The following is a 27,080-nucleotide window of genomic DNA, read 5'->3' on the forward strand; positions in this document are numbered from 1 at the left end:
CACCTCACCCTGTATAAAAAGAGAGATTTTGGTTTTCAAAAGTTGGAGTGAAACGTGTTACTGGCTCTGCTGCCATGCATTAGCAGTGTGAAATCAAAGAAGAGAAAATGATTAAAAAAGGATTAGCAATAATCTGTCTGTCTGTTGTTGTTTCCCATATTGAGTAATCACAGATGTGACAAGTAAATTGGATTAAAACTGACTTCAGTCCTAAAAAGAAAAAAAAAAAAAAAAAGGAAGTAAAATATGACTTGTTACAATCAGTGTACAACTATTCCAAGCCCTAAGACATTTTTATATTGAGTAACACCTTTATAAATACTACCTCGCTAATCCATGCAAACAGTCTCATTCAGACCCCTGGCGCCTACTTATATGCATATGCTTTGATCCGATCTTAAAGCTTTGGTTAAGCGAGTCACTTCTAAAACTAGTCATGAGTGCTCCCGGGGAACTAATATATCTATAAAATCGGCATGTAATCAGAAACGCCGTAGTATGCCACTCTGAATCCTTTTGGGCAGAAAGCTACCAAGACGTGTCCATGGTGCAGTAAAGCAAAGCCTCAGCTATGCTGAATAAAAAGGCAGGAGGATCTGAGAGCAGATCAGCTGCTGCGTCCTCCGTCATGGACAGCATGGGACTACAAAAGCTGGGTAAGCGCAGTGGTGAAAGCCAAGAAAGTCTTGAAGAAAGGGAGCAGCTTGCCTTTGGCCAGTGATTTGGAGAAGACCAGCATGAACCAAGCAGACATGGAAGCTTGTAGGTTCATAGAAAAGACTGGTGTCAGTTTTATTCAACTTTATTACGGAATATTCTTTTGAAGTCAATCCTGTTCTTTGTTTCTTCCAGGAATTATTTAGAGGTTGTGTTACAAGGCATGTTGGCAGTTTTATATTCAGCATATGCTGAGTCAAGGGTTGTTAAAAATGTAACACGAGGTTCTTATTTTTTATTTTTTTACTGGTTGCTCTAGGCCGGCTTTGAAAGGGGAGGGACTTTGATTTCAGCCACTCTTCCATGAAACTGGGATGCAATGGGAGAAACAGCGAGCAACTCACACACTCATCATAAATCTCTTCTCACTCACAATAAAAGATCCATCCCATTGCAGCTCCCCCTCATGTCAGTGATTTTCCTGCTCCATAAACTCCAGATTTAAAGTCTCCTTCATCTCCTGCTCCCCTCTTTGGACCATCATTTACGAATAAAATGCCACCCATGACATCATTTATTGAGACTATATTATGTTTCAGGGGGAGGTCCAATACCTTCTGCTAATGTGAATAAGATACTATCTGCTCAAAAACACCCCAAAAAAGAATATTTCATTAGGAACCATGCAAAGAGATCCTAAAGCTGAAGATTCCCTTCCTGCTGAAGTTCAGACCAAAGTGCAGAGGAGTCCACCCGCTAAACTCTCTCCTTCCCATTTTGGAGAAAAAAAACCACATTGTGATAATCTGGTCTTGGAGGGTCTTATTAATATTACTAACGGTGTCTTTTGATTCTGACTTGGAACCAGCTGGCTCCATAAGTACTTTTCTTATGTTGTTAATCAGTGTGCAAAGGCATCAAAAGTGGCCCGGATCGAGCAAGGTCAGCTCAAGAGCATCTTGCATTAGAGGGCAGAGGAACAAGTTCTTTGGGCCATGTCCTTCGTCCCATCATCAAACACCCTCTTAATGCTTCAGGAAAAAAAAATGCATATATATATATATTTAGAGGCTGAGCCAACAGCATCCTGTTTCTTCAGCTTGACCCTCTCCTCCACAAAATCTTGCATCAGCATCAATTTGAAGACAGCACAGAACAGTGTTCCCCAGGAGCAGCACATCCCTAAACAAAAGAAGCATGCTCGCTACGTCATGCAATTACACAGCCACAAATTACATCGCTCAGGGTTACTTGTTTGTTTGCTCTGAGTACCGTAAAATACTGAAGGAAGAGATTAGAGAGGCAGGCCACCGAGGGGCACTTTTCAGTAACATTTCCCATCTGCACAGGCATAATCTCCTTTTGCTGATCAGGCACAGCAGCTCATGCATAAACCAGATCTTCCCAGCTCTCCCCACCTCATAGCCCCCACGGGATGCTGTAAGGGAAGCAGGTGCATATATAGTTTTACATATTTTATTTGGACAGATAGACGGATAAAATTCTTCTGACCTGTCTAGGGGAAATGTATTTTGTGCAAAAACAAGAATGGTAACCACTGCAATATGAGATGTTCTGGCTTTCTAATTGCTCTGTGGTCCAGCATATGGATTAAGGAATATCTTTACAAGTAAATACAACGTGTTTTGTTTTTACCAGAATATAGGATCATTGAGAAGCAAAAGCATCTCATTTTACATCTTTAAGCAGAACCTTCTATTTGGCAGGTGCATGAAGGACACTGCACATGCTGTGTCCCTTAAACCAGAGCTGCTGAAAAAGGGTTGTAGCTTAACGAAAACTCCGGATCTCAGTTTAATTTGGTTCATTTTAACCTCCTTCCCCTCCTAGATTCATGCACTTGCCTGGCTACTCCTCACACTGACACACAAGACATTTAGAAACAGGATACAGATGCATATACCTGCACATGGATGTCTGCATGGTGTGCATATACACAAACATACATATATATGAATACATATATATATATGCATACACTCTTAAATGCACAATTTTCCTAGAGTTGCACACTTGGATTTTAGTCAAACGCTAAAACAACCCTTGTTGGTCATGGTGCTTGAGCAGCGAGAAAATGACACCCAGCAGCTTCCTAAAAAATTAGGATGAAATGCAGCTGGCATTAGTTGCCCATGAATAATAAGCCCCATACAGAACATTTGGCAGGTGCCTTGAGCACTCTGAGGCAACGGCCATGGGGCTGTGATAGTCACTGCCAAGTGACAACGCTACACCCCAAATCCCAGGCATATCACTCCTGTAAACTCACCCACTTATAGAACAACCCAGGCAGCACAGGAGCTACATTTACAGGAGGAAGCATAGCATCTTCCAAGTTTCCTTTTTATTATTATTACTATCATTATTTCTGATTCAATTTCCAGGAATAATTGGTTGAACCAAGACAGATAAAAAGTAGACTGCAGCAAGGGTTTCAAAGGAGAAGACTTTCCTTGGCTGATATTTAAGTTAAAAATCTCCATGTAGAAGTCTGTGGAATGTAACCATCTATCTGGATCTAGTTAAACTCTCTTTTCAGCATCATAATTAGCATTTCTGGTCTCCAAATCTAGTAATATTTATTGTGTGACTTTTACGACTTCTCAGCAATCGGCTTGCTCAGGAATAGCCAAGAAAGAGACATTTAGAGAGCTAAGGGATACCTGTGACCCACAGTGAGGCATAACCGGAGTAAAACACATTGGTATCTACACACTTATTTGAAAATTAACACTTCTTGTCTCATTCTACTCATTTCTTTCCTCATTGCCTAATACCTTTTTATTGTGTTTTACTGTGTCATCCTACTGAACTCTAGACATAACTGGGATGCATAAACTCTGTGCTCCCAATCCTGAGAGAAATAATATTTAATAATAATAATAAAAAAAACCCACAAAATAATAACAAAACACAGAATTCTAATAAAGCGGAGACTTGGGAGGAGGCAAAGGAGAAAACAGGTAGCTTTTTTTTTTTTTTTTTTAATTAACCTTGACTTGTTATTTGACCGAATCTCTTGAATACAAGATTCTTTCCCGAGTTTGTGATTAATTCTCTGTAAAACCTTAAAAATCCACAGACCTTATTTTGTCCATCTGCAACATGGAGAACTAAAACTAGGGCCCAGATTTTCAACATGAAAGCACTGAGGCTTTTAAAATGTCTGTTTCTACAGTGCTATGAAATCTTTCTACAAATGAATCTGAAATATTATGAGTATTTCAAGAGGTAATTATACATATATATTAAAAAAAGATGAAATCGCTATTTTTTCCTCTGTCCTTTACAACCTCTAAACTGAGATTTGTAATTGAAGTGCAAACTGACCTTTATAAACTGTACAGCGAAGCTAAAATACATTATTCTACAGGGCTTGGGGGAATTTGCCATGCTCAGCAATTCAATAATCCTACTTTCTTTCATTTATGCTCCTCAGACAATGTGACATATTTGGATTTTCCATCTTCACTAGATGTGAATCAAGCAGGAGAGGCTGAGGGGCTTTATCGACTCTATAATCTCGAGCTCCTGTCAACCTGCTGCTTTCAGTAAAAAGCTCAGTTTTTTTTTTTTTTCTTTTTTTGTCCAAATACCTCTAACAGCTAAAACTACCCCATGTTTCATTCCCTTTGCAACATACTAGTTCAGACCATTTTATTTCCCACCTGCAGAAATGATCCATCGTTACCAGCTGGAACATCTGAGATGGTTTTATCAGTAACCTTGCTACATAACTGCTCGAGAGCAATCATGTAAAGTACCACAAATGAACAAGTGAAGCAGGTCAGGCACTAGGGCATTCAGGACTTTCTCACTCAGTAATTATACTGAAAGGAAACAAGTACACTTAAGAGTTTAACATCGGAACTGAAAAGATTTTCCTGCACATGAGGAGTAAGCACTCGAGGTACTGACTGCATGAAATCTCTTACAGGTCTTGGGACTCCATCTACAGGCATTAAACAACCCAATCCACTCCAAGATCACTCACCACCATCATGACCTCTCCTCTCCTGGTTCAGCTATGCTTGCAATACTATCCACAGCACAAAGATGTTTTTTTTTGCTCCTTCCTTACATCTTAACCAGCTCCAAAAGCTTATTCTAAAGCCCTCTAGGAAGGCATGATCAAGATGGCAACCAAAATCATTGTGACAGCTAATGGTACAGTACAAGTTTACTAGACTGGCCAGACTATATGCTCATCGTGGCCACACACAGGATTGTTTTTAGATTGTGCCTCTTGGGTGTCAACACCCCATGCTGGACTATTATCTTCTGATACTCTTCCATGTGGGCAGTAGTGATTCCAAGGGCAAACTGGAAACCATCAAACTGTTTCAGAGCTCTGGGAATGGTGGTCAAGGGTCTGGGCGGCCAGGTGATTTTCTCCTAAATCCTGTAAGGGTGGGAGGAAGAGTAGACAGGTTTTCTTCTTGTTTTTTGGTCTGCACCTTTTACAAGAGTGGTTGTTGCCATGGGACCAAGTGCACAGTGGTCTTGGCACTTAAACCTTCAAATTTTATTGAACTGTTTACCACTGCACATTGAAGGGGTCACATGCACAGTCTTAACCTCCTGGACTTATTTACTGCATCAATGTTAATAAAATAACTGTGAAAGGAGGGGGAAAATTCCACCACATCACTTTTAACCCATAAGCATGTGCACTGGCAAATTGGATTTCTTTTCCCCCTTCATTTTCTTAAATCTAGAAAGAAGATTCCTGTTCTGTGCCATTGCAATCTAGGGATGAGGCATGACATTATTTATTAATTATTCTGCAAGACTGAACTCATGAAGATCACAGGATGGGAACAGGCGAGCTCTTCGAGAACAAATTGCATCTGTACTTAGTGAACACGAGGGTAGACGATACAAAGAGACAGCAATATAAAAAATGTTCTGGTAAATATATATAATTCCCCCGAGGTTTGACTTTCTTCAAAATGCATGTTTGCTTAATGTCTGACCTTCAGCTTGGTTATTTAGGAGTAGGGTATGGACCTCCAGCTGATCAGAAGTATTCTTCAGAATAAATGTATTTAAGCTAGGTGCTAAATTTCTCAAGCTGTGACATTACTAACAGACGATGGTTTAAAATTACCATATCAGTGATTCTCTTTTCTTTTCCTGGTAGATTTTATCTGGCATTATTTACTTTTCACCCTCTGGGTCATTTCCTCATATCATATCCTTATCTTACGTAGTACTTTTTTAAACAAATTAGGAAACAAGGTTTAAACACGATCCCTTAGGAGGACCTCACGTACCATTCTATGCCTTCAGCACCTCGCATGGAGCACTCCTTGCAGAAAATAACCCCCTTGCTCTGCTAAAACATACGCCGTCCCTGCAAATTGCCCAAGAACTGCTTAAAATGGCAGTGCCTCCTGCAGCGGGAATGCTAGTGTCTGGATGCAGAGGGTTTATTACAACCCTGCTCAAGTGCAGTGCACAGGGACTCCACCGACAGAGCACTGTGGAGGAAAAATGCGATGATTTTAGCAAGAAAAGGAGACTTCTCCAGCAGATTCTCGTACTGTTCTTGAATGCTGGGCTCTATTTTTGCTTTTTGAAACTCAGTCAACCTTCCCCAGGATGCTATCTGTTTCAGTCCACACGAATGGCTACCAAACCACCCAAAGCCACAGATCAGAAGAAACATCATTCCAGATAATGGGAATGCTGCTCCTGGCTTTATGGGCAGCGTAAATCTCAGGAAATAAATGAGACCTTCCACAAAGCCCAGGGAAGTATTTCACTAAATATCAGCATGTTTGGATTAGCACGTCAAAGCCCTGCAGGACCCTCCTGCAGAACGGATGCTTGGTCTTGACAACAGCCTAGTTCGGGCATATAAACATGAATTATTAAAAAAACTTCATCTCACAGGTCCCTCTAGTCAATCAGTATGAACTGCATTGCTGAATGTGTGAGTATGGGCATAAAAAACCTACTGTAAATATCTTTCCTCCCTTTCCCAAATACAAAAAGTTTACAAAACATGTGCTTACAAATCCAGGGGCAAGTCATTGCAATGAGGATCTCATGTTGTATGATAAACTTCTTGCCTGTGGATATTTCAAACCCATAATAAATATATATATATATATATTTATGAATATATGTATTTGCCTTCTGCAGGCTGTGCTAGCGGAAAGCAAGCTTGTCTTTTGCTGTCTCTGACTCTATGGGAGGAAAGAGACAAAAGGTTTGAAGTTGGATTTTTTTTTTCTTTTTCTGTTAGAGGGGGAAAGAATTTTGCCTTGTTGACTCAAAATGCCAGTGTTTAATCCTTTTGAGAAGCACAATCTCATTTTCAATATAGGAAAATGGCATAAAAGTAAAATCAAAATTAGAAAGATAATATTTGGGCTAGCAACAGCAGTATGGGAAGAGACAAAGAAAAAAAAAAAAGTGTGAATTCAGCATTTTCCAAATTAATATCTCAGAACAATTTTATGAGAAGATCAAGTGTGACTATAGCTTTTACACATGGCAAAAATCAAGGTTTCTGCTAGGGTCAAATTTTCCACTTCCTCTGTTCTTGCTTAAGGACATCTTTGGCCTCCAAGTTGGGGGCATATATTTTTAACTTTCTGCCCATCACAGACCTCTGACAAGGGCAATCTGTGAGGAAAAGGAAATCTCCATCAGTCTGATTTGTAGGACCTTTAGGAGATGCTCAAGTAGGTGAAGGACTCCTCCAAGGACCCCTCCAAGTGGTCACAGGCAGATGAATTTATCCCTATCAGAAAATCCTGCAGTTCATCACAAGCTTCCACATTTTATCACAGAGATGTCACACATCTGGTACGCTGGGCGAGATCTGTCACATAAATGTAATTATTAATGCGCCAAGTGTATTATACAGTTAAATGCAAATGTTGCAATCTGGCAACCCATTTTTCCTGCCAAACCTAGAAGGTTTTTCATGTCAGAAATTGATGCCAGCAGCGATAAATAGAGGATAGATAAAGTTAATCCGACTGCTTTGAGTTTAACAGGGAAGGTATTACTTTGAAGGGTTTAGCATATTAACAGAATCAAAACGACGTTTCAAAATATTTATGGAAATCTTTTTTTTAAGCCTATACAAGCTGAATAACAAAACCATATAAAATAACATTAAATCCTACCCTTAATTAAACATGCTGACACTTAAAAGCTTCTGTCTGATATACTTTAAAAAAATCTTCTTTCAGCAAATTATTACTTTAAAACATCTTTCTACTTTAGATGAATCTGCATTCCACAGGAATTAAGAACATCCTAGCAGGAGCTATGTTTTCTATAAATCATTTATTTTCTGAGCTATCCCAACAAATTATCAAACCTAAGGGTAAGAAATAAAAAAAAAAGATACAATAGGCAGAACTGATCAAATGCAGAAAGAAAAAAAAAAGACAAAAAAAAAAAGCTATTATTTTAAGACAATTCATGAAAGCATCTGAGGCTCTTCACTGCAAGACCAACAGTTCAGCCCCTGGAACACACGTCCAGAAAGATGAACATCCCCAAAAGGTATTTCAATCCAGCTAAGGGTCACCCACAACTCCAGAGAAAGCCAATGGTGTTGATGCTTTTTGCTTTTATATCAGTTCATAGTGAAGAATCTGAAAACTTCGTTAGTGAGTTACCCTGGGGAGTGGCAGAACTAGCCACAGAATTGCTCTCCATTTGACACCCTACATGGGTGTCTCCCACCCTAGGGCATCTCTATTGCCTTACGAGTATGCCAGTGGACCAGGTTAGGGTGAGTAGACACCAATGACTGAGATCACATAGACACCTATCTGGAGGCGCCTTATCCATAAAGAAGATGACACAAATGGCCTTTGTCAAGCAAAAGCCACAGATGGATCCAACTTTTCTTAGACTTAACACATATGTCCTGAATGTCAAGATGTTTTGTAAGCACCTCTACAAGTCCAGTGGACCATCAGCGAAAGGATGAACCCAAGCAAACTTGCTTTTATTCATTAATCAAATTTTGTTGCTTAGACAGGTTTCAGGCTGGAACAGAGATGCTTCTTCTCTGAAGAGCACTTCCCATATATCTCTCTTATGGACTTTACCATGGGTCTTCTTTGACTCAGGATTGTGGTAAATTGAATTGATGGAGTGGTTTTACTCATCTGAGAATTCTTCTGATAATGTTGCAAATTTCTTGGGGAAAAGTGAGGAAAAATATATATATATTTAATCATAGGAAAGAATATGTGAACTCCATCCATGAACTTTGGCACAGTTTGCAACTCCCAGGGGAAAAATAAATAAATAAATAAATAAATAAATAAATAAATAAATAAAGGTACCTTTTAAGGTTTTTTAAGGTTTTTGTTTGGCCAAAAGCCAAACCCAAACACCAATCCAATAGCTGCACTTTTTGCTTCTTTCAGGACTATCGCCTTCGTTTCATCCCTGAGCAGCTCAGATCTCAAGCTGAGCTTCCTGTGCTGGAAAGACTTTGAAAGCGCTCTTTTAGTGCTGCATCATAATCAGCTCTGCTGCACAGCCCTAATAAAATCATTAAAGTATTATACATCAAAAAGCATGCACCTCATCAGTGTTCTGCAGAGAGTGATCACTTCACAGCTATCTATTTGCTATTACTGCTTATATGTGACAGTGAGATTATGGCCATAGGACATCCCTGCTGTGCACCACTTTAGCCAGAATTCAAATACAGAAATATCTGTGTGCTTCTGAGTTCTCCTACAATGATCTTGCTGTGTGAGGATGTCTTTATTTGTTTGTTTGTTTGTTTGTTTGTTTGTTTCCCCAAGGAAACAGAAGAGAGTTACAATAGAGATGTGACTAGTGTCAGATAACTTCTGCAAGAAAAAAGAGGCTTATTTTCACACAGTGCACAGATGCAGAGCTGAGCTCTCTCTCAATTGCAGAAAAAAAAAAGAAAAAAATACACCTATTAAAACACACAAGTGTTGAAATCATGTCCATGATGAGGAAGGGAAGTGGATGCCAAAACGTAGGTTTTCCTTCAAAGCAGGAGAAACCAATGTATTTTGTGGGAACAACATAGTCAAAACTCTCCATGGTGCTAAAAGTTTCTACATTAGGCTTCTCACAACCCATCTCTCAACAAGCAAATTTTTCTGCTATTGACTGCTAAAAGATTCAAATCCACTTTGGCGTAAAAAAATCATGAGATTTTTTGCCTACACGCAAAGCGATTACTGAGCTAGTACTGTAACAGAATACAGTACTGTTCTTGACCCCTTTGCACCTGGTATAAACTAAGCTAAGGCTACACATGAGGAGACACACTTGCATGGCTGGGCAATTCAAGAAGGCTTATTTGGAGAGTAAGAATAGCAGCCCAGGTCAGTCAGACTCCAGTGGAAATGAAAAGGGAATCTCGAACTCTTCCCACCACTTGCAGCTCAGTGTCATGGCTTTGAGGTATCATCAGAGCCCTTAAATACTACTTGTAATCTGGGATGACTACATTTTTCTTCTAAAATGGAATGGTTGGACCCATGCCACTGCATTCAGACTTCCTTTCTGCATTCAGACTTCCACCAGCCACAGTATGTTTTATCCATAACAAATAAATATGAGAAGGAAGTGTTCATAGGGAACTGTATCACAGTATCACATTCTTCAGAGAGCATTGCCCAGGCTACAGAGATGTTTTCATTTTCAGCTTTTTTTTTTTTTTTTTTTTTTTTCCTGAGGTTACCTTCTACTAAAGAACAGAAGGTGGCTTTCACTTTCTCTTTTGCAGAGACTGATTTATCTGGGCAATTAACCATAGCTGCCTAAATTAACTGCTAACTACCTTCAAAGCCTGAAGTCATGAAACCACTATTTGTAGTCAAGCATCACTAGAGAAAGCTATCACAGTCTTGGTCTACCAGACTAAACTCCCCAGCTCTACTGCATCTCTCTTCCTCTAGTTCCTCCTTTTTTTCCCAATTAATACAAGTTAGCTGCATTCAGCCAACTCCACCTAGAGTTTCTTATAAGCACCTACATTTCATTTTCTGGCACTTCCAGCTCCAAGCTCATAGTATGTAGGTATCTGAGCTGGCTCTACGTAGAGTTTAGATGACAATTATTCACTCTGCTCCATGCATGCCTAAAATATTCATGTGGATTACTGCTGGCTCTTATATTTTTTTTTCTGGATTTGCTCTTTCGATGAACTATCCTGAATTCACCTACCACAAACAAAGTCCTTATTCTGCTCTCAGCTCTCGAAGGGAATTATGCTATTTCAGAGAAGGTCACAGCCCTATCTGCCAAGTCACCCAGTTAACGGGAAACTGAAATGTGCAAATTTTACTATTTAGATATCCTCAAACATAGTGTTTTTAACAGCCGAGGCTACGAACATACCAAATGTTCATATGTTGCTCTCTGGTCATCTTCCAAGTTAGAGGATGGTCAAGGAGAATAATGCACCAGCCCTTGAAGTAAGGTGGTCAAGTAGCAAAGAGTCAAGAGCTTAAACCGTGATTTGCAAACTGGAAAAGCAGAAAACACTGCCCCATAAACAGATGTAGGGAGCACTGTTGGCTTTCACAATCTGGGGTGGTTTGCCTAGTACATCTCTTATGAGAGATGGGCAGTGATGCACATTCAATGTCTTGCATATTATGGATGATGGGGGGCAGGGAAGCATGCTTAAAATAACAATAATAATAAAAGCTATGTTCAGCTACCTGGACAATTAATAGTAATTCTGAGATCAAAAATAATTATTGCAATTACTGCATTATGCATCTACTTATGTAATTGCTCAGGAAAGAAGAAAATTACCTACACATGTTTTTATAAGTGCTCTGAAGAGTCAGGGAATTGATTCTTGAATAAAATGAATAATATTTTGGGAGTACAAGCACAAGAGTTGCCGTAGGTGATAAAAAGGCCTGTCTGAGTTAGGGATTTCCAGTAGTTACCAGGGTGGTTTATGCTGCAGATAATTTTGTGCATGTAAACATTTTTTCTCAGTTACATTGGTCTACACAGGCTGACTTCTTACTCTGACATCCTCTTCAGCCTCCCAAATTTAGTTCCAAATCTTCTGACTATTATTATTGCTGTTTTTTTAAATCTTGAAGTTTGTGAAACAGTGCATTAGGAAATTGGAGCAGATCTGATGCACAAATGAATGCAATAGATTGGGGAGAGAAAGAAGGAGGCCACAAACTAGTCTGAGAGACTAAACTGCATCTAGAAAAGCCATCCAAGTCCATCAGGCATGTTTATGAAGTATAAAACTACTTTTCTTTTTACGTTTATGAAGTATAAAACTACCTTTTTTTTTTTTTTTTTTTTTTTCCTAAATGCAATGGGCATGTTGTAGTAAGAACACCTACTTTGAAAATCTTGGAAGTGCAAAATCTGAGGAAACATGGGACTTCTTCCTCAGGAGACCAAATCATGTTGAAAAGAAATAGAAATCAAATTTTTCCCCTTGTTTGCAGCCTTACCTCAGTAGGAGTTGCAGTTACACACACAAAATCAGAATCAGGTCCTAAGTATTTGCTTTTTGTATGTAGGCTACATTAAGAGAAGCAGCTTTAATAAATTGTGCTGCATTTGGAAAAAAAAAGCTATTTTAATTCTGTAATTAGCATGCATACAATGAAAACTAATTGTGTGTGTTTGTGTATACATGCATGCAGATGAGAATTTAATGAACTGCACAATATTGCAAGTGAATCTTTCATCTTCTCTGTGTCATGTTGTGTGATGCTGTGATGCAGGTTTCAATGCTACAACATGTGGTTTTACAGCTATAAAACAGCCTTTTTATCTTCCTGCTCCACCTCTCTTTTCTCTTCTTAGATTCACTGTCTTTAACAAAGAGGTGGGGGGGGAAAAAAAAAAAAAAAAAAAAAAAAAAAAAAAATCCCTCTTTCATTGTGGTTATTGTGGTCCATCATTTTCTGTGATCTACCTACCATTCTCTGCCTCCAGAACCAGTACTGGCAAATCTTTATACGATGAATACATGTCCTACCATCATTAATCATGGGCAATAAAAAGGAAGCAAATGAAATAAACTGATAAAAAAAGGTGTCTGGTTGCAAGAAAGACAGACAAAAGAGTGAGGGTAGATGAGTTACAAATGAAAAGTCTGGAACAAAGAGAGAACTGTAACGGTTCAAAACAGACTCACAGTCCATCCTGTAGCTCTTGAGTATCATTTGAGGTCCCCAGAGATCTAAGGCTTCTTTCCAAGGAGGTCACTGTCAACAAGACAGAAAGAAAAGATAAAGAAGTAGTACAGTTGTTCAGAGAAAAAAATATTGGATTTCTCCTCTTGTTCTTTTCTAATTCACTTTCCTTGAAATTAACTTAGTGGTTATATTTCCTAGTGAGCCTCTTCTTGACATTCTCTTGGGTACAGAGAGCTCCTTGTGAAGATGCACAAATCCCTACACTTTCCTACACACCAGGAAGTGTTCACTCCTTCCTGCTCTTTCAGTAATAACTTCAAACATCCCTGCAATTGTCCATAACGGTCAACACTACCAATGCCTGGATTTCTGACTCCACTATCCCCAAATTTTCTAACTCTTAATGTTAGAACAACATTAAGAGCCAGTATTCTCAGGGCTGGAGGCTTTGGGCGAGGAGACCTGGGTAGCTTTAGGAGTGGGAAGATCCATCCCTCAGGACCTATGGACCTTTGCATGGAGCACATCTGGCTGGATGCATGGCCTAACTGGAGAGTCAAGAAATTGCATTAAAGAACCATTAATTGCTCAGGTCAACAATTAAGAGGTTGAACTCTTCCATCTTCATACTTTTGTGCTCTATTATCCAAACTTTGATACATTCCTAGGTTTTGGCTCAGATTTGCCAAAAAAAGTGCTCTACTGTGATTACATGGTGTGTCCAAGCCATAGAGCTGCTTATGCTTTTGTACTAGGAGAGGGGAACATTCAGCTCTAAAAGTGATCCATTAGTGTGGCTGGAATCATGTAATAATGTACCATGACTTAAGAAAAATCAGTGCAACAGTTTAAAAAGTTAACAGTGGGAGTCTTGTAAATCAAAAGTGTAATATGGCCCTTATGCTGGCTATTATTTAAGCTATCCATAAAATTTACCCTTTTTACACCCTTAAGTGTTCACCGTCTCAATTTCACTCTCAAATTAATAGCAGGTTATTACTTTTGTACTTAGCATATCGAGCATGCAAAGCATTTCAAGATCTTCCACAATGAAAGATGCTAAATGAATTACTTTCCCATTATTTACATTTGGAAATTTCTCAGGATGTTTCCAGTTATAAAAACTCATAACCCATTACCAGTCATGCTTCAATATTTAAGGAAGGAAAAAGAACAGAGTAGTTACACAGCTTAATTATTTCACTGGAAATTTAATAAATCCTTTATTTTAATGACTCTAAGCCCTGCAACTCAGTCTGCAACTTTGAACAAGTCGCTTAACTATTTTTTTCTACTGAGAAACAAAACTGAATCTGCTCTTCTCTTTTGGGCTTCTATAGGTTGACAGCAAAAACTACCAAAAGCAAAAATTGTAATTATGTGCCTAGACAACATGAATATTCAAAAGAAGCTTGAAAATCACTGTGTATTTTCACCTTCATGGTAGATCTCAACAGTAGATTTCAGTGTAGCAGTTGGCGACTCTTTATGACAAAGCTTCAAAGAACTATCTATAACTGAGCTAATAATTACTGTTTTTTGCTGAATGCAGAGTGTTTCTAAATAATAGATTGAGAGTTTTCACTAATATCCATTTTCTATGAGGACAGCATTGATCTTGCAGAGATTTCACAGATGTTATAATAATATACCCTTCTCTACAAATTTGGGTTCTACAAATCAATCCCCAATGCAACCTATATGTTGCCCATTTCAAAGGCAAAGCTAGGTATCTTCTAAAAATATTTTGGGACCGATGAGCCTTCAATGCACTGCAGAGAACTCAGAGAACAGTGAATGCAAAGTAGTGACTGCACTTGTGTAAATACTGAATTTCTCAGGATGCATTAGTTCTCACATGTGCAATTCAAGGAAGTCGCAATAGGATTCGGACACCCTCCTGATCTGAGCCTCAAAAATAAGACAATTCAAAGTGAAATGGCTTTTCTGCCAAGGTCTCCCTACATGCAAACACGAGAGCTTGACGGAAGACAGAGATTGGATAGGCAGGCATTTCTTTGCAATAAGGACAAATCTTTGCTATTGTATGCTTCGGAGTAGAAGAGAGTAGCAAGAAGTTTTCCTATTACACAAAATTTCCCAAGACTTTAAATACACATGACTTCACACGAGGACAAATTCAAGAGCTTTCATACTTAGTTAATATTTTGGACAATAAAAACACACAGAAGAATCTGTGACACAGATGAAAGAGTAGAGCAGAGAGTTTGTCAGTCAGGGCAGACATTGACTTAGGATCAAGTCCCATCCTAAAATTGTATCTAATATTGCAATTCAAACTCAATATTGACATTCTTATATAAAGGTCAGGGTTTCCTATAGGACAAGCTGAGAGATACAGACTCTGGGGCAATTGGGTTGACATTTGACATGGGTTTCACATGGGACACGGTAAACTGAAAATCAAACACAGGTCTTCTGGACCTAAGGGCAACTTAGCTCTCTCCTATTTTGGGATGGACCAAGAAGAGCTCAGCACAGTTTCTGTGATGGACATGGAAAATCCCTCTCAATAGATCGTATACCAGTTCTGACAGTTCAAGTAGTAACTCTCGCACAGCAGCAATACATCCAGCTGTGCTATGGAGATGTAGGACAGTGTTAAAACCCAGATGTGTCACTTAAAAAAGCCTTATGCAAATAATATTTAAAAGGTGGTAGGGTAGTGCTCCAGGATGAGGTATGCTGTTGGAATGGCACCAGCTTACATACACTGAGAGCTCGGCACCAACCACCTTCCATGGTGCTGCAATCCTTAAAATCGATAGGGGATGAGAAACCATGCTGAGATAGCAATGACAACTTTATCATGTCTATGGGATGATGAAAAATCCTTGGCTCAGCCCCTGAGATCAAGGTAATGGGATTACACATGACACCAGCTCTCTGTGTGGAGTCATTAATAAGCAAATAAAAGGAAGTAAAGAGAGAAGAGACCCATTAGAGCATTCAGGTTCTCCATCTGGCCAGAATAGGTCTGATTACTCCAATATAATCTCCAGTGATAAGCCTTGCATAATGCACCAAAACAACTCTTTTTTATAAGTGCTAAATACTAAATACTATTTATTTTACTTATTGATAGATATTTACTGAGACAGCTAAAAGACATACTCTTAAACAGAATGCCAAACCTTCAGAAAGAGCCCTTTCTAGCCTTTATACTTCTGAAAGTGATGGGATTGAAAAAAAAAGGCCCTGAGCTCATGACCCATCTGGACAGTGATCCACTAGTATGCACAAAGAACAGGGGACTAAGGTTTTTGTTCAACATGCGGGGAAGATGCTCATTCCCATAGCAGAAAAATGGAGCAGGAGCATTTATATTCAAGATCAGCCAAAGCAAGCTCCAAACTGCAAAGATCCTCTCTGTTCATAAAGCAAGTCCTGAACTGAAGAAGAACTTAAATCACCCCAAAGGATCAAACTTCTGCCAAAAGAAGAAACAAGGTAGAGAGGGACAAAGCATGCAGTGTTTATTACTTCTGCAGCACTACTCAATAAAAGCCAACAGTGCTTTAAAATCCTGGTATAAAGTTGTCTTCTTGTTTCGTTAAAGGTACATTTTCCAAAAAGATAGGAAAAAAATATAGCTGAGACTGCCCATTCTCTGGCACTTTGAGTGTTGGGTGTTCAAACAACAGGGGCCTGGTAGGGGTGCACTCAACGCACTTCAGGTTCTTGGAGCTTAGCAGAACACTTCAGCTCCACAGTTCGATCTCCAAAAGCAGTGAGGAGCCTGGAAATCTCTAAAGAGGCCAAGGTGAGGCAGGAAAAGAAGGCAAAGGGGAGCTGTGATTCAATGTACTATAGTGTTGAAGCACAGGAAGCCCAGTGCAAGAGGAGTGCTCTATCATCTGATGGGTATCTGCAACACAGAAGCTCTGATGCTTGCTCCATAACCAATTGGTCTTCCATTAGTGATAGCACTGATTTTTGCTACGTGCTCCTGGATGGAGCTTGTAGGGTTTACTGAAGGCACATAAGGCACCCGTGCCTTTACACAAGGCACAGATGGGATCATGGACTTCTCTTCCGTTTCATAACCGTATCAGCCCCCTTACCTAATAGGTACTAGCTGTGTGAGATCTTGACACAATATTCAGCATTCCCTCCCCGGACAAAGTTGTCACCATTTTGGGAGAAGATTACTATAAAGAAGACACCCACAAGCTCAGTGAATCAAACTGACTTTAGCAGACAAAAAATAATATGGGTGGTGAGCAGTGCAACAACAGTACAGTATCTTATGGGCATTTCTTCAACCTAAAAGCACTTTAAAAAGCATTATAAATTCATAGATTCATAGGTTTTAAAGGCCAGAGACAGCAATTCTGATTATCCAATCTGATTTCCCAGCAAAAAATTTGTCCCGTCACTCGTACATCAAGACCGCAGACTGGAGAAGGACTAAAGTACATCCTATAAAAAGACATCCAAATCTTGATTTAACTTTCCAAGCAATGCCAAATCCATCACGTCTCATCAGCAAGCACTTCTAATGGCCAGTTATCCTCATACCGAAAGATTGAATTTGTCTAGCTTTGCCTCCTATCTCCTGATCTCGTTATGCGTGAGAATGTTAGATTAATGAGCCCTACACTATCTATTTGATGTTTTTCTTTCCCCAGATGTACTTATGGACCGTGATCAAGTCCTCTTAGATGTCTCACATAGAAGACCGCATGGTATGCATTTTAAAGTCTGATTTGCAGACTTCAAACAGTTGTGATAGCTTTTCTCTGTACCCTCTCTGCTTTTACAAAATAGTTTAAGTGCAGGCACCATCATTACCTTTTTCAGAGAGAATTGAGTATAGGCAACCTAACAGGAAACAACCAGCTCAACACCACCAAAAATCAGTCTAAAACTAACTGAATTTGGATTATTGCAATTAGAAAGAATAAAAATGGAAACTGGATTTTAGAACTTTAAAATGATGCCTTGCTCATCTTAAGAGTTTTTCAGGATATACCTCATGACAGCAAGGTACTGTGATTACAGCACTGGGGCTCACCAAGTCAATCTTAACCTAGCTACCCTAGTAACCTATTTACAGAGTACTAATAAACACAAACTTGCAAGCAGGTTGCAAAACTTCACTCTGCCCTCGCTTCACGTTCAGCGCCAGAAGCCTACAGCACTCCTGACAGGGTATCACTATCAGGGATGGATCAATAGAGATCAATGCTAATTCTAGTACTTCCATGTATTACAAGTCAGGTTCCCATCCACAGGCAAAGTTGAATATTGATGATCATACCTGAGAGGCTCAGCTGCCCACAGCACCCACCAGACCAGGTCACAGCTCTGCAGTTTTCTCAAGGAGTTTCTCCACCGTTAGAAACACAGGGTTGTACTGCACTCTAAGTACCATCCATCTCATCATTACTAAGTGCCAAAACTACCCAAAGATGGCTTTCTGTAACAGAATTTCTCAGCTTCTTTTTTGTGAAGGATTTTCCCTTGTAACAAATTATGTCTATTGTCTCTCATCCTTCCACTGTTCATGTCTAAGAGAAGTCTGGCTCCACCTTCTCTACATTTTCCCATCCAGTGAAGAAAAGATCTCTGTAATTCATGTTCAGCTTGTTGCTGAACAGTACCCACCAAGGAACATCTTCATGAAGCCTACCCAAAGTTCCTTTCAGGACCTTTTCTTCCCCTTGTGGGATAGTGGAAAGCAGTAATGAGGTCCCCATGCTTGAGAGATATATCTGTGCTGCAGAAGAACCTGAAGTTCTGACTCCAGTTGGTATTTGTCAAATGCAAACTTGAACCTACCACTCTGTAGCATGCAAAATAAAAAAAAAAAAAACAAAAAAAAACAGTAAACTACATTTTAGAAGTCTTGCTCCCATCCTTCTAGCAATTGCATTATCCCTTTTGCCCAGATTATTTTTAATGCCTAGTGCTGCTGGCACTGGATGAATACACAGGGTTTTTACTCCCTGGCACTCACTCTCATCATCAGACAGCAATTGGCATGAGGATAGTTTACAGCTCTCCTAGCCAAGCTTTCACACTCAAACAGACACCTAATACAGCATGCAAACAGTGACCAAAGCCATTACGGTCTAGACGAACCTGAATCAATACTCCCGACCACCACTCAACCATGCTCTTTTGGCACAGAAAACCATCATTCCAGAAGCAGTGAATCCTAAAACTTCTCTTGATATTCTCATAAAGTACTGAAGAGAAATGGAGGCAGAGAAGCTGCCTCCATAGAGAAGCTCTTTAGCTTCTCACTGTAGGTATCTTGTGGGACTAAGGCCCTACCTTTGAAAGCTGAGTGGTTACAATAGCAAGGAGATAAAGACTCTCCCTCTACATGAGCCCCAAGCCCTCTCTCTTGTTCAATCCCTTCCAAAGGCCTACAGAAACATGAGACGTTAAAAAGAAGCTGCCCAGACCATTCAGAAGCAATTTCAAGATCCTTTGTAACATCAACACCTCATAATTTTGATTATTTTTTTGGCTGTAATGTATTTTAGAACTGGAATACAATTACATTAACTACCACTCAGCAATGTAAATCTACATCTGCCTCCAAAATAGAGCCCTCCAGCTCAATCCTACAAAACTTGATGATCCAGGTACGTAACGAGATCTCCAATGGAAAGAGTTATTCTCCCGCTCTGTATCTGCAGTGTTCAAGGAGACATGAGGAGAAACAGCATCCCCACTTAATCTATAGAGCGAAGAATAATGCAAGAGTTTTGGTGTTGGTGTTTTTATACGGGAGATAGATGTTTTGCAAGCTCATATGACAAGCTCCAAACACGGTAGCTGTGCAACACATTAGAAAACGCGTCTGTCTTGTTCCACCTTTCTGATTTCTAACTCCCTATTGTAACAGATGACACAATTAAAAATAGAAAACGATGTGGTCTCGGCAAGGATTGGAATATATCTATGCCTGTTTAATGCAACATATGGTGGAATATTTTTACATCTCATATAGAACTGTGTATTGTACATATGCTGCAGAGAAAAAAAAAAGTATTAATATTTGCTCCTTGGAGACAGGACCTGGAGCTGGCATATACCATGTACACACATACAAGCCATCAGGTGGACAGCACACAACTGAGTAGGAAACTCTTCATTATACGTACCATTGGAGTTAATTCGGAAGACATTGGCTGAAGTCTCCTGAAAAAGCTCCTGTAGTTCACTGGGATCAATCTGGGTGGCTGCAAAGACAAAAAAGGAGAATATATATCAATTATTAAGACCAGCTAGCACTTTGCAAGGAGCTTGCTTCACAGCCTCTGAAAGGGGATGCCCAGCAGAGAAGAGCTGATCTAGAAAAATTAAATATTATCTAAAACACTGGTGGTTGCAATAACAACTACAGGTTGTCACAGTCAGCTCAGTGAGGAGGCTACACCAGCCTGCATCTCCTGGTGCAAAACACCTTCTCATCACAGTCCTAGCACACATAAGGAGACACCAATGAGTAACACGGGTGTGGAGCACTTGTGGAGTATATACGGATTTTACTCTGGAAAGCCAAATTCTTGTGCAAAAAATAAAACTGCTTGCTGTCCCCATGGAGATCCCAGCAGGGATGAGGAAGCAAGGAGAAATGGAAACTTATGACGTGTCGGTCCCTGCTCTAAAACAAGCAAATTCGAAGGATTTTCCTGATGGTCTTTAAGGTCCCAGTTGCACCATATTCCTATGCTACTGAAGGAAAGATGTTAAAAAATGACAGGTTGAGGCTAAGCTAGAAGTCTAACCCTTTACATTCAGGGCAGTACATAAACATCAGTTGACTGACAGAAAGATTTTGCCACAAATATTACCGATGATGAGTTAAAATGCCCCTTAACTTAGCTTCTTCTTTCAGAAAATTGAAAAGAGTTGACTGAGGATGAAGGAGAAACCTCATCCAAGCAACTGAGATTTAAGCATGGACTTTTGAGCCACACATCCCCCAGCCCCAGAAACCATCAAATGAGACCTGAAACATGAGCACCACATCTCAGAGTGACACAATTTGGCATCCAGAACAACACCCTTGCACGCTCCCTTTCATTGAAATGCTTCTTAGACATTAATTGATTGAGGTAGTGGATTTTCCCAGGGTTTGACCCCATTCTGCCTCCCCATTGCAGGTTTCCCAGAAGCAGGCCTAATTCAAACTCCGGCCAAGTCTAAACCATAGGGCTTGTCCACTCAACACACTACAGCATATTTAAACAGCCATAAATATTAGCAGTCCACTCGTTTGTGATGAACTGCTGCAGAATTTCTAACAGAAACTGTGAGTTGTATTTTTGGGTCATTATACTGAGCCTGCAAGATACTCTGCTTCCCCTGATCAGATCGCGCTAAGCTGTTAAATACCACGCTCCTAACGTGCATTTGAGACAGTGGGAAGTCAGTAACAGAGCAAGGTAAAAAAAATACGAAAACATACTGGCCAAAATACTGAGCAAAAAGAAAACTCCTCCAAGCTTAGACTGGAGATGAGGATGTGTCCTCCAGAGCATGGAGATGAGCCCCACATCCCAATGGCATCACTGGTGGATATTCCACTGCTTCTCCCAGGGGAAGATCTCTCAGTGGATATTACCTTATTTGCAGGCACATTTGCCCAAGATAATTCAGCTTCAGGCCAGGCACAAATATGGTCTAAATATGGTCATGGATCAGTCTCCCAGCTTCACACAAAGCCAGAGCATTAAACAGTGTTTAGTCAAAATGCCTAAGCCTTTTTTTTTTTTTTTTTTTTTTTTTTTTTAATATCCTCCAGTAACTTCACTTGAGACTAATATGAGACAACTTTTATTAAATGTCCTTTCCTTTCCTTTCCTTTCCTTTCCTTTCCTTTCCTTTCCTTTCCTTTCCTTTCCTTTCCTTTCCTTTCCTTTCCTTTCCTTTCCTTTCCTTTCCTTTCCTTTCCTTTCCTTTCTCATCTATCATCTTTAGAAATACTGAGTTGGTCTTGACGAACCTTTGTTCTAGCTCAGTGATATTGTGGACCTCACTGAATCCCGCCTTGGATAAACTATGATGCAATCAAACAGCTCAGGGTTGGAAACTCTGAAAAGTCCTTGAATATAAGCACCCAACAAGAGACACTATTTTAATAAAATCTCCAAGTAAAAGCTTCTTGAAATGGAACTCCATAGGCTCCTACATGGCAACAGTCCTGCAGAGTTAGAGCATTCCACAGGAACCTTTAAAGAGCCACCTCAAATGCCAAAAAAGTCTAAAAGAAGACATCAATGAGGTGGTTTTCAAGGTGGGGATAGGGCACACCTATACTGTAGCATCCAGGTAATGGTAGGGGAAAGAAACCTTGTGCTATGTTTGCTCTCCAGAGCTGGACCATATGGGCAAAACAGGACAATGTGTGAGGATCATACTGTACTGTAAAGACAGGGAAGCACTTAACTTTTTAAGCCTCAGCACAGTGATATTTATTTTAGTGAGCTACAAGAAGCCTATGGGATGAACTCCTCCTTGACAAATTATGGTCTTGATCCATAAATCCATACCAGAGGAAGCCGCAACACCCCATGCCTCAACCAAGCACAAATTCAATGGGAAAGATGCAGGTGGATGCAACCTCTGGCCAACATTTCCAGACAATTACCTCGAAAATGTGATGCTTATCTGATAAAACTGCATGGTATCTGGTTTACAATTTCCAACTCTGCCCATGGATTTTTTATCTCATGTTGCAGCATGCTGGGAGCTCTGGTTTTCTTCTGCTTTCAATTAAAACTAAAAAAAAAATAAAAAATAAAAAAGAAGAAAGAAAACAGAAGCATAGATGTTGTTTTCAACCACTGCTCCAATTTAGACCTACCCTACCTCAAGCAGAGAGGTTTTAACTATTCCTGGAGGATTCCGTGGTTCAAGCAGACAAGCAGGACAATTTAGAAACAGCAGCAGAAAGCAAAGTGAAAAGCATCTGTGCTGAAAGCTAAGTGAGGAGCCACCTCCTTCACATGCCCAGGCTGTGAAAGAGCAAAAGGGAACGTGAAACCCAGTTGTGTCTAATAAAAAATGAAACACATTCGACTTCATAAAGCGAGTGCCAAAATATTATGTTTCCCCAAGAAGGAGCATGAGGCTGTGAAGACACAGTAAATATTTTGCATGCCCCGCGGTGACACACGTGTGGTGCCACGGCTGGGAGGGGGTGAATCTTAATTACACTGTGGATGCTGGAGGCAGCATCAAGCTTGTGGTGGCGGCATTACCAAACCACACATCAAATTCATTATGCTCCATACCATTAATTGTATATCACTAAAAACACTTTCAAGGTACCCAGTTATTTTCCCCATTCCGTTCCCAGCAGAATCCCCTTGGTGAGGGCTAGGACAAACCAACCTCCTCAGCTATCAAAGGTAGGGCTTTGTCTCTACCAGTATGGATCTAATTCCCATCTGAAGGGAATAGCTACAGGTCCAAGGTAACATGTGTGGCAGAAGTATCCAAAGGAATATCCTTGCATTTACTCCTGGTGAAAACTGTTCTTGTTCTCCACGTTAATCTTCCTTGCCTATTAATTACTTCACACTAATTTGCAGCTCCTAATGGCTTTTCTGCAGTCAGGTGTAGTCAATTGTCTCCATGAATTCAATTTTGCAGCAAACCCTAAATATCTCATAGTCTGGGGGGGGAAAAAAAAAAGTATAATGCATAATAACTGTAACTCTAATAAAAGAGAAAAGAGAAAGAGAAAAAAAAGAGAAGAGGGAGGAGCATTCAATCTTTCTACTTACAACACTTTCATGGCTCTAATAAAGCAACTTGACACCTCAAAATTGTTAATGCATTTAGTCCCAACATACTGCTGTGATCCTGCCTGTCTCTGGGGACTGTAAAAAAACAGTCCCCAATTTCTTGCACATGGTCTTTTAATGTGTCTGTGTGCTACCAGAGGAGGTAAAGCTGGCCAGGATGAAAATGAGGGCTGTGAGGACAACAAAGCATTCTCAAAACTCAGGATCCAACCCAAAGCACATCTCAGAGGACTGGCATTTTCCAGGCACAGTAGGAACATGGACAAGATCATGTGCCTGTTTTTTTGCCTAGAGATCCTCTACGCACCACTAAGCTAATCAAGGAACAACATCCTCAAGGGAAATGACCTGTGCACCACTTGCCTATCACAGGGCTCCCTCTTTAAAGATCCTTTGAAGACTCTCCATGGCATCAACATCAGCTGACCAAGAGAATAACCTCCTCTTGGAGACCATAGTCCACAGACAGCCACTCGCCTCTGGCACTAAGACATTGAACTCATGAGAGAGGGAAAGATCGATTTCTTGCTTTCTGTCCAAAAGTAAAAGACACTCACTCTAGTACCAAATATCAAATTCCTTCTTGTATTTTTAGGTTCTCCATAACAGTGAAAGTAAAAATGAAGAGTTGGAAGAAGACAAGTAGAAAAAGCATGACAAAAGCAAAGTTGAGACAAAAAGTGGCTGATCATGAGGATGATAGAGAAAGGAAAATTTACAGAAAAGAATCACACTCATTGGGTAACGTTTTTCATCAGCATGAACAAATGTGATGCTGTTCCATGTGTAAATTCCCTCGAGCTCTTTGCTACGGGCTTGCCAATCTCTCATATGAAAGACCTGAGTCTCCTTTGCATGACCATAACAGGAGGGACATGGAGAAGATTACAGATTTAAGAAATTTCATGAAGGTGGTGTTTTCATCAGTCTTCTTCCATCTATCACTTGAATATAGCAAGTTGGCAGTGTGGACCGTATTCAAGAACTCTCATGCATCTGAGCTAGGGGCCCTTGTTTAGTGAGTGTAGAAAGCCAAGGAGATAAAACAGGCAAATCATTTCAGATTTGTAACAAATCACACACAGAGATCAATATTTTAAACTTTCTCAAGGCCATGAAATTTGTGATTTAGTTGTATCATTTCCCCAGAGAAGGATATTGCAACACACAAGTTGTATCTCCTGCACAAAAGTTCCTGGAGCACAAGGGTTTCCTTACAAGGTCCTAAAGGAGCTATAAATAGGAACTATAAATGAGCTATAAATACACGTGCAAAATGTATTTCTGAAAAGATTAATAAAATATAGAGCCTATACCTGGGAAGAGTGACTGGAGGCCAAGGAATGAGCTATTTAAACAAAACTTCACATGTAGGTTAAATACTCCAAGGCAAACTCAGTAGATTGTCAGGAGTCTAAAAGAAGCTTTTCCTCCAACTCTGTACTGTGCTGTGGTGACATAGGAGACAACAAAAGGGACTGCCCAACACAAAGAAATGGAGAAGTGTCCCTTTACAAATCAAGGGAAGTTAAAGCATGACCATCAACTTTCAGTGAAAGCTGACCTCAGAAATTAAAGAGGCAGAAATTAAAGGCACAGAATTAAGGCAGTATTGGTGCCATTGTCTAACGGAGTGAAAGGGACATAGACCAGGAAAATTTATCCATTCCCTTGTTAAATCAGTCAAGAGAGAAGGTTTTCCCTAAGTCACTTGCACAGAGTATTACATCCTGGATGACCTCCCCATGATCCCATCCTCCTCAGGAAACTCTCCCCAGATAATCCAAGCAGCACCAAATTCCTCAGCCACAGAAATGCAAATCCACGAGTTCATGACTGAAAGCAAATATTAGTACCTTTTTTAGAGTGTGATGAAGAGTCAATGCAGATTTGCATTATTTCTAATTAAGTTTTGTTCCTTTTTGTTTCCTTCTTTAGCACATATGCTAATAAACATCTGCTGAAGAAGGAAACAGGTAACAACTACTGAAAGCTAAAGAGGCGTCTTTACATGGTGGTTACCTACCAGAAATCAGCATGTTAACAACTTTGGAGGCAAAATGCTTTGAAAATGATGTACTAGGGTAGTCAAGAGAGAATCAAGGAAATAGACCATAAAGACAATATCTACAGCAAGCCTTGAAAAACACACTCCTGACCCCACTGGAAAATTGAATTTTGGCCAAGTCAAGAGTCTTCAAAGGCCAGGTTATTCCACACATGAAGACAGGAGTATCAGCAGCTCAACATCACTCTGACTCAGATGGTTTGCCTTCAGACTGGAAGATAATATCATGATCAAAGCCTTGAGATGATGATGTCTTGAGAGATCCCAGTTGCAGTTTAAGTCAGATGCAGAGGCTGTCTATATTTGGATCAAACAATACTGCAGCTGGAAAGTCTATTCTCCTCCTATACTCCTTTACAAGAATCAATATCAAAAAGCAAAAATACCCATTCCCCACCTCTCCTCCAAAAAAAAAAAAAAAAAAAAAAAAAAAAAAAAAAAAAAAAAAAAAAAAAAAAAAAAAAAAAAAAAAAAAAAAAAACACCAAAATACTGTCTTTCAATTCCTGTAACAAGAAAACAGACACTCTTTTTGATTTAGTAGAAGGAGATGCCAAAGTCTCATGAGACCATTACTAGAATAAAGAGCCTATCATTTCATGGCAGGAAGATGATGGCTAAGAGCAATGTGAAGGTCATGCCAGCTTGGCAGCCCATGGGAAGGACTCGGTGGGATTCACAGTCCTATTTTTCCCTCCTTGCAATAAATTAAATAGATAATAGGCAGAAAAACAGACAGTCTCCCCATGGAGATGCCTGTTTGCAGAGGTGCTCTCGACCAGACAAAAGCATTAAAGAGGCTGTTGATTTTCCATGATGGTTTCCTTACTGGATGCCCCCTCCAGATGTAAAACAGACTTCAGTTTTTAAGAAAATATTTATGAAAAATAAGTACAGGGCAGAACTGTGGAACGGATTAAGAGGATGCTAATTCTGGTGGATTGAAGAATTCTGGTTTTGGATGGACAGTTTTATAATTAAGATTTTTCCTCCATTTTCAGTCAACGAAGAGGCAAACAGTAAAGGTTTAGCATAATTGTGACGTATTACCAAGATGCACTTTGGGGGCTTTAAAAAAAAAAAAAATCAAAACATGATTGGAATAATTTTTGCCAGGAGTGGATTAGGACAGAGTTAAAAAGACTATCCATTTTTTGCTTTAAATAAATTAACATAGTGAAAAATACCAACTCATATGCAAAATTTCCCTATCAAGTCCCATTGCTGTCTGCTTTCCAACATGGAGATCTAGTCATGTTCCCTTCTTCATGCTCCAAAGATGTAGCAGAAGTACATGATGCCTGCCTGCATTTTTAAAAGTGAACTCAAGCAGTGCAAAGGTAATAATAAAAAAGTCAATTTAAAATGCTTTTTTTTT

At 39.7% G+C, this 27,080-nt stretch overlaps 1 protein-coding gene across 2 annotated transcripts in view; it reads right to left on the minus strand.

Moving 5' to 3' along the window:
* Positions 1-27,080, minus strand: part of TSNARE1 (t-SNARE domain containing 1) — a 362,567-nt gene that overhangs the window by 252,241 nt on the left and 83,246 nt on the right. For both annotated transcript variants that reach the window (XM_026047164.1, XM_026047163.1), the window contains exons 3-4: positions 19,982-20,059; positions 12,839-12,908 (exon numbers count right to left, since the gene is read on the minus strand). In XM_026047164.1, the coding sequence (XP_025902949.1) occupies positions 12,839-12,908; positions 19,982-20,059 (148 nt within the window). The remainder of the gene's footprint in view (positions 1-12,838; positions 12,909-19,981; positions 20,060-27,080) is intronic.

Source organism: Nothoprocta perdicaria, unplaced genomic scaffold, assembly GCF_003342845.1.
Source record: "Nothoprocta perdicaria isolate Ctin4 unplaced genomic scaffold, notPer1 scaffold_48, whole genome shotgun sequence".
NCBI lineage: Eukaryota > Metazoa > Chordata > Aves > Tinamiformes > Tinamidae > Nothoprocta > Nothoprocta perdicaria.